At 39.8% G+C, this 8802-nt stretch overlaps 1 protein-coding gene across 1 annotated transcript in view; it reads left to right on the top strand.

The window, feature by feature from the left end:
* The first annotated feature begins 770 nt into the window (after window positions 1-770).
* cunh21orf91 (chromosome unknown C21orf91 homolog) overlaps window positions 771-8802 on the top strand; it is a 16283-nt gene continuing 8251 nt past the window's right edge. The window contains exons 1-2 of the mRNA XM_005926797.3: window positions 771-912; window positions 3421-3554. Of these exons, the coding sequence (XP_005926859.1) occupies window positions 3428-3554 (127 nt within the window). The 5' untranslated portion in view covers window positions 771-912; window positions 3421-3427. The remainder of the gene's footprint in view (window positions 913-3420; window positions 3555-8802) is intronic.

The following is an 8802-nucleotide window of genomic DNA, read 5'->3' on the forward strand; positions in this document are numbered from 1 at the left end:
GTCCTATGCTTTAACTTTGGCTAGGAGTTTATCTCCTACTGAAATGGGTTTGTTTTGGCATAATTATAGATGATCAGTGTTAGACTGAAATGAACAGTTTCCATCAAAGGCATTGGGGTGCACAGTAAGGTTTATCGGCTGACATTACTGTGCCTATTAACTGTTTTTAAAACAAAGTACAAATACAGAGGCACAGACCCAGCGTTCTGCATGTCAAAGCCAAGACTGTTTTCTTTAGCGTTTCCATTTTCTGTCATGTATTTTGGGGGAAGTGAGACCAGAGTTGCCCTCGCAGTGCTATAAATGGCTGTTCCACTAGGTCTTCACGCTGGAATTTCCCGCGTGTGACTTCACGTGAAGGAGAATAAAAACAGAAACTAGCAAACGACGCGAGAGTCGCCTAAAACACAAGTATATAGACCCGGACAAACCGTTAAACGAAGACAAAATGCTTTTCTGTTCCCTTTTTGTAGTTATCCCTGTGTTTATCTAGAAAAATCACGTCTTTTACCTAACGCTGAACTGTTTTGATGACGCAAGAAAGGCGTAGATATGCTTTGATCATAGGGGTGCATGTATGATATTATTGCAATACGCCATTTGTGTAATAGGACTATTGTACTTATGGGCGTTAGTTATGTTTTTAATATTATAGAGTATCAGTGTTTTTTTGTCTGTGTCAATACTAGAGCCAGAACACTTAATCCTTGAACTCTAAGTTATTCATTTCACCCCTCGTATAAACTAGTGGTTCGTTCCGCGGAGGGGCGGTTTAGAGGTTCCTGTAGCTTCTCTGGATTTGCCGTGACGCGCAGCCTCGTCCTGTGTTTGGGTGCTTTACTCGGGTATAGGAGAACCGTGGAGTACACATAAACCAGCACTAGCTGTCCGGAGCGGATCTTGAAGATCAAGGTGAGTTTCACAAAAGTGGAGTCTTAAAATAGTGGCGGTGTTGTCGTTAAAATGAGTCCATCGGTGTTTAACAACGCCAAATAACGGTCACGAATCAGCCAGACTGAAGTACTCGGAGGATGCCAGTGTGCTGCTAGCTTAACTTCTTGTTAGCAGGAATTTGTTAAACGGTACTTAAAAGGACGCTCGGGTTACTTTGAGCTGCCAGCATTTGAGGTAGCATTCTGCAGGCCGTTTAAACTACCGACGGAAAGAAAAATGAGCATTGGTGAAGGTTAACTGTGCTTCCAACAGACTGGAAAGTTCAGGTAGAAAACCATTGGCTATTCTTTTGATTCACAGCTGAAGGTCTGCTAATGGTCTTAATCCTGTGTTAGCGTTAGAAATTTAACGTAGTGAACTGGGAGTGCTTGTAGATGTACGTATAATTTTTTGGTTATATGACATGTTAATTATAAAACTCAAAAAGTTTTAGATGTTTTTGTGTGTGTTGTCTACTGGGATTGGTGTTGTTAACGTTGCTTAGCTTGTTCTCTTTCCTTGATTAATATTTACGTCGTGTTACGACACCCGGAGACAAATAGAACAAACGATAGGGTTTCTTTTAGGTTATTTACAAAACATTTTAAATGATTCCAGCTCTACTGGATGATCATGTATGTTGTTGCATGTTCTCAGATCAGTTGTTGAGTGAATCCCGCTATCTCGTCCAGTTGTAAAAGGTATTTACTGTGTGGAGACAAACCCCATAATAACTAAAATATTCAGTGCAGAGATCCAAAGGCACAGTAATAATCATTCACTCTTTTTCTCTGATGTTGTGTCAAAAAGTGATTGCCGGTATTTAAACCGAGTATATCACCTACAATAACATATGTTATTGAATAATGTCCTCGAACAACATTCCTGTCAGAAGGTAGAAGCTGCAATCAGTTTTTGGTGAAAGGACTTTTAACAGCTCTATAAATCAATTTTAAATGGCAAAAAAAGGGGACTGGATTCATTGTAATGTAGCACACAGAGTAGGTACAACAATGCAGAGTCATAAGTATAATATAATGGCAAAATAATTCATTTCTTTATTCTATATGTGGCACCTTTGTAAATACAAATACGCGGTACGAAAAAGAACCCACCCCCCCCCCCCCCCCCCCCCCCCCATGCAAACATCATTATTAGCTTTTTTCACAGACTTATTGTAATGTTCGTTGAGCTATGCTCGTTATATCTTCAGACAGAGAAGAGAATCCACAAATTCTTTGAATTCTGAAGCTGAAATTAGTGGCTATAACTCAGACACATGCAATAGAAGAAATATGAAAAAGAGCCTTTGTTTTTGTCTTGAGTTTTGTTGGATTTCTTACGGAATCAAACCTGCCAGTGGGAGAAGTTTTCTTCCACTCTGTCACTGTATTCATGATGTCCTGATTACATGATCCAGAACGTAATCATTGTTGTTATTACTTCTGTCCAGCAGAGGTTTTAAATAGAGCTTGTAGTGCAGTCAGAAATCCTCTCCTTTAAAAGGAGCTGAGAAAGCTCAGCATAAGATTGCGCAGTCTTGGCAAAGGCCTTGACTTTCCATGCTCTGGCTAAATGTTTCTAGGTGTGGAGGCCTTAGTCTTGGGGCATTGCAGAGCTGAAAGCTGAAAGCTCTCTGCCTGAAGTTTTCCTGTTGGGACCTACAGACAAGAAGGGGTGAAACACGTCTGGTGGCCAGAGCTCTGTCAGCATTGTTTGTTGGGGCTCTCTTTTTTTCAATCAAACCAAGTGAACTAATCTAAGAGAGCCAGGTGCCTCCTCTGGTAGCAGCTGACAAACGAGCGTACCAACAAGACCAAACAAACTGTGACCAATGAGACTAAAGTTAATTTAGATAATGTTACAAAATAACTGCAAAAAATGCCCGGTGGTGTTTCAAGATGGTTACTAATTGGCAAGTTTGTTGTTTTTCTTTTGTTCTTTGTTTTTTTCCCAAGAGGAAGTTTTCAGTCACCTAATGGAGTACTTGTAATTTTGAGTAAAGTTACTGAACATCAGTCTAAACAACTGCAAAGAAAGGATTGGGTAGTTTACATTACTTGCTTGTGTTCATTGTTATATGTGTTTCTAGAGTGTCCTGACATATTTCCCAATGAGACAACAGTTGTTTTAAGACCGGGCCATTAATGTTTGTATTGTTGGTTCAGTGTGGAGGGGTTGGAGCATGTTCACACAGTGTTAAGAGAGTGACTGGCATTTTTAATCTAGCACTTCAGTGATCACATGACCATTTTATCATTTTGGGTCATCATTTTTCTATCATCAACTAAAGATGTACTAAAAAGGACACTGTCCCTTTTACTGTATCTGCACCAAAAATAGTTTAGACCCCCAAAAAAGCATTCCTCCCGACCAAAAAGTACATTTTTAATAACTTTATATGAAAGTGTGACCTAATTACTAAGAAATACACTTAGAGGTTGTGCATGCTAACCGTGTTATCTGTCACTGATTGTTTGAACACAGGCACACTATGGATGAAGAGGAACAGTTTGTTAACATTGATCTGAATGATGACAATATCTGCAGCGTCTGTAAGCTAGAGACAGAAACGGGGACCTTATCTTTCTGCCACGTCTGCTTTGAACTCAGCATTGAAGGTAAGGCTGTGGGCTGCTTGTGTGTTCACCAACAAAGTGCTATGGGGGGAAAAGAAAAGAGCTGCCTACTTTTTTCAAAAAAACATTTTTAAGTGTGACCTTTTCTTAATTGCCACACACTAATGTCTGTCTGATGGGATTCTGAATTTGCCTTTGTCTTAATGTCCAGCAATTTCAGAGCTTTTATCAACAGGCAGGCTTGCATGAATATATCAGCGCTGCTCTTAGTTTCTAAGACGTTTTGGATTATGTAGAATCATCCAGATTCTTCTGCGGTCATCACTTCCCATCATGGCAAATATGCCTGCACCAGTTGTTGCGATAAAGTCTGAGAGCCTTTCAGTTTTTCATCGGTTTGATGTCTTATAGGATTGCCTGTCACAGTCGCTTCTTTTATCCTCTCTAAAAACAATGTATAAGCTACATGTGCAGGGTAATGGGACTGCACGACCGAAGCCCTAAGTATGGCAGGCTGCTGTGATTCTCCCGTTTGATGTGCCACTCCAACTCAAGAGCATGTGTTTGAAGTTTTTTCATCTCTTAATTAATGAGTGGCCTATTTGAGGAAGAATAGGGAATCAAAAGGGATTGGACATGCCTCTCATTTGGCACTCATCTCACAGATGCACAAAGGCTCTTGTTGAAGTGTGTGTATATTTTTTATCTACATATATTGTGATTGTGTATGATGTGTAAAACAGCTATAGAGGATTCTGGGAACTGCCCGAGTGCTTCTAGGATGGTATATCATTTTGAGATGGGCTGGATTGTTTTGCTCACTTAGGCTGTCTTTGCATATTCTATTTCAGGATGTTGAGTCCAAGTACTAAAAGTCTATCCCCAAATCTGAGGTGTCCTTTGGCACTGGATGTGTCAGAAAAAACCCCTCTCAGATTCTGTTTTTTGGGGTGCAAGTTTTGACATCAGCATGTGTAGCATTGAAATGGCTGTTATGTAACTGTCGGATATGCTGGGAGAAAAGGTAGAGTTTGCAGACAAGCACGTGTTTCTGGTGCAGCTAAGCATATCATTGGTCAGAGAAAAGCCTGCCAAGCTTCATGTGGCCACTTTCGGCATGGCTGATTGGAAACTAAAGCCTAGCCATGTGCTCGCTGACTGCTCATGCAGACTTAATAGCCATAGCTCCCATTCATCCTGCGCCACTGTTTGTTAAAAGAGAAGAAGCAAGGCTACAATTTACTCAACAGCAAATCTGTTAACTCTGATAAACATGAGTCTATATACACCTTCATAGTGGTGTTTATCTCTTTTATACACACACACACACACACACACACACACACACACACACACACACACACACACACACACACACACACACACACACACACACCCCAGAGCCCTTGTGTCCCAGGTCACATCAGGTCACATCATGCTATCACTATCATTCATTGGCTCATTCATGTTGGCTCTGAATATTCAATAAACAGTAGAGTCAGAATTATTTCTTTTTTTTGTTTATTTATTTACTTTTTTGTGTTAGATAGAGGCCACTTTGTATGTATTACTTTCTACATGAACAGAATATTAACAGAATTATCAAGTAAATTTATTGGTGTGGTTTAAGAAAATGCCATCACCCCAAAGAACTTTTTTTTAAATTTTATGAACAAAGACAAGTGTTTTCTACAGGCCACACAGCAGGCAGACTTGTAGCTGGCTGAAACTAAATGGTGACAAATGCTGGTTTCAGATGTAGATGGATAGAGATCAAGTCTTTCTGTGTCAAAAATGATATTTTCAGACCAGGTGATGGTGTGAAGATGGCCACCACATGCACGTCCTTGCACAGTCCAATTGCATCTAAAGACAAGGAGAAGGGTTTATTTTTTACTTAAACGCACCACATTTGGAGAAGACTGATTTGGTACTGCACTTTTGCAAAGCTGAGTGACCATTAGGGTACACGTGACCCGAAGAATGCTGAAATTTTTCCACAATATTCTATGTTTTTTATAACATTTTGACCACAGCTGAACATTTTTGTAAAATCAATCAAGTTGCCCTTTTTTTCTGCAGATGTTTTTATTTAAAAAAAAAAAGTTTCACTGCACAGTGTGGTGGTGACACTCACCACAACTTGACACTGCCACATTGTAGCTAAGCAGTAGCAAAAGAATCCACTATGAGTTACACTCAAGTATTCTTTTCAGTCCACATCCTCCCACAGATGTGATTACAGATACGCATGAAGCGGTGTTGTTCAGACATGTCCGGCAGCTGCTGACATGCAGAGTATTCATAACTGTTGTTGGATAGTGTGCACCAACAAGTCAGTAATGTTGAAACTTTGTCATTTCCAGGCGTCAGTATATTGTGTTCCCTATTTAAAGGCACTTTTGTGCGGCGTTGTTTATCACCAAAATCGCCAACGGTAGCAGCGGGTGCAGATATAAATGTAAATCCTGTTTGTGGCTAAGACTTTGTTCACAGTTTAAAGTCAAATGAATGGACAGGAAGTGCAGTCTTTGTATCTCCAAGTAGCTGTTTCCTGAGGAAATCACTTTGGCCAGCACCTGCTTGTTCTATGAGAAAGCATCAAACAAAATTTTGTACGTATTTATATACTGCTCAACCTGTACTTAGGTTAACACGTCTTATTTACAGTGTTTCTTTTCCTTTTTCTTACTATACCATCTGAGCGGTATTCTAGCCCTGAGCGTCAACACATTGCAGCAGAGAACAAGGGGGTGACTGCAGTCCCACACCCAGAGCCAGCCAATTACTACTTATGTTCTGTGGAAGAGCTGTTACATGTTAAAAGAATGTGCATATTTCAGAGGAAGTTTTATAATTAGGACATCTTTATAACCGCTCAGACTAACCTGCCAATAACCAAACCCAGAAATGCCAGTGATACCAAAGATTATAAGATGACTAAGAGAGCCAGAGGGAGGGCTGGGCCATATTATAGTGTTCACGATAATACCGGTACAATGTTAGGCAACGATAAGAAAATGAAATATCGCAATAGAATATGGGTAAAACGCGCATGCGCAGTGCCTTTGTTTTCATACGCACATGGCCGATTGTTGAGTGAAACGGATGAACCAGAATTGGTTTGTAAAAATGGTGCAACTTCAGTGATGTGGAACTGGTTTGGTGTTTGTCCGTCAGATACATGACAAAGCACATTTCTTTTTTTTTTTTTCTTTTTTTTTTGGTAGAACATGCAAGCGGCCGTCGTTATTGCCGTATTTGTCGGACTAAGGTGCTCGTAAATCTGGGAGTAATCTGGGTCCTAAACTCAGTTCTCATAGGGTCCCAAAGTCAAACGAGCATCACTGAGAGTTAAAAACTGTCTAAATTCTTTCATCTTTAATAAAACGATCAGCATTGCTGCTTTACCAGGTGTAACTATGAAGTTTAACATCCAGGCATCCATGAAAACAGAATTTATTACATTTAACGGAGTTAGAAGTTAGCAGGAAGCTAGCGGAAGTTAGCTCGCTAGTTACCTAAGCATGATATAGCATGTTCTGACTGAGAGATTTCTGAAAACATTCAAACGTACAGCTCTGCTATCACTTCCAACATAAATGAAGACAGGAAACTAAACAGCAGTGACGTTTGTAGGGTTACTGAAGTTGAGCTAGCTGCTATATAATGATGTGCTACGTGATCGTTAGCTACACAGCTATGTTAGCATAACATAAACAGTGAAGCTGCAGGATGAACGCTAACAATTTTCCCCTCGATAAAAGTTAACGTGAGGGTTCCTGGTGGTTAGGGACAAATGCAGTCGCATGGCAGGATACTGTAAACGGACCAAACTTCAGTCAGGAGAACAACTGAGATAATCCATCCACAATACCAGGTTAGTCATTAATATACTGCAACAACATGGGAATAGAGCAGCTGCGACAGAATTCAGTATTAATGATTCAATGGTACAGAAGTGGAGGAAGCAAGAAGAATGAGTTGAATAAAGTTTGATTTATCTGACTGCTTTGCTTAATGTGCCTTATAATCCTGTGCACCTTATGGTCCGAAAAATATATTTTATCGTCAGTTATATCGTTATCGCAAATTTTCAAATATATATCGTGATAAATATTTTTGGCCATATCGCCCTGCTCGAGCCAGAGGTCCCTTTCAGTTGTGGCATACTGGTATAAATGTTGGTTTGGTCGTCAGATGTGTAATTAAAATTAGAATAGACAACTAATTATTATCACATGTGATCTCTAAAGGACCACATTAAAGGAGCAGAGTACCTTTGGCTGTTATGGTATCGCACACTTTCTATTAATATATTGTGCAAGCTGTGATCTGTAAATACCTGAGAGAACTGACAAAAGGCGGATAGGTGAATATTTTCTATCCAGCCCCCATCACAGACGGTTTCTTGTTATTGGACTCCTGTGGCTCCGTGTCAGACGATCAGTCTGCTGAACCGTCACGTTCAGCTGGAACCCAGAACCATTTTTTTATTTCTTTATTTTTTCTTATACAATTCTGAGTGTATTAGAGTCGGGTGTTATTATTATACCAGACTTTATTAGGGCTTGGAATGAATAAAGATAAAATTCCTACACCGAAAGGCTGGAATATTGTAGACGGTGCTGATTCTGACTGCAGCATGCTTCTATAAACGGCTCATTTATTGTGGGTGAACTCTTCACCCTGGGGTGTATTGAGAGGCCCAATTATGTTGCAGCCTGTGGTAGCTGTTTGATTGAACACAGCTGGGGTCCAGATATTTGCTGAACCCACGGCGTGGTCTACTAGTTTTGTACTAATACATGAGTTTGAATGAACAGGCTCTTTTTAAAAGCCTTAAGTCTCCTTTAGCCTGACATATAAATTGCCTCATGGTGTTTAAACCAGCACATTTCTGTAGTATGAATAAGTAACTCTGATCTTTCTCCACCTTGTGTGGTGTGCATGTAAGGTATAATCCTCGTTTCAGCCACAGTTAACAGACAGTGCTTTAAAAATGATAGAAAATAGTGTACATGGGCCATTATTAGGGCTGCCACAAACCATTATTTTGATAGTCGACTAGTCACCGATTATTTTTTGCGATTAGTCGACTAATCAGATCATCATCCATTGGACGTAAAACGTACAGCTTATTGCACCAGCAGCATCTGCTCTTATATAACTATCATTAGCTTACAGCTTTAAGTGTTTACGGTCTGTGCTAACTAAAAATAAAGACAAGATGATAGTTTATTAAATTTTAATGACATTTGCAGATTGTTTCAGTGAAGTTTAATAAACT

The sequence above is a fragment of the Haplochromis burtoni genome, unplaced genomic scaffold (genome assembly GCF_018398535.1).
Source record: "Haplochromis burtoni strain Fernald_Lab_line unplaced genomic scaffold, NCSU_Asbu1 Contig_24, whole genome shotgun sequence".
NCBI classification, from domain to species: Eukaryota; Metazoa; Chordata; class Actinopteri; order Cichliformes; family Cichlidae; genus Haplochromis; species Haplochromis burtoni.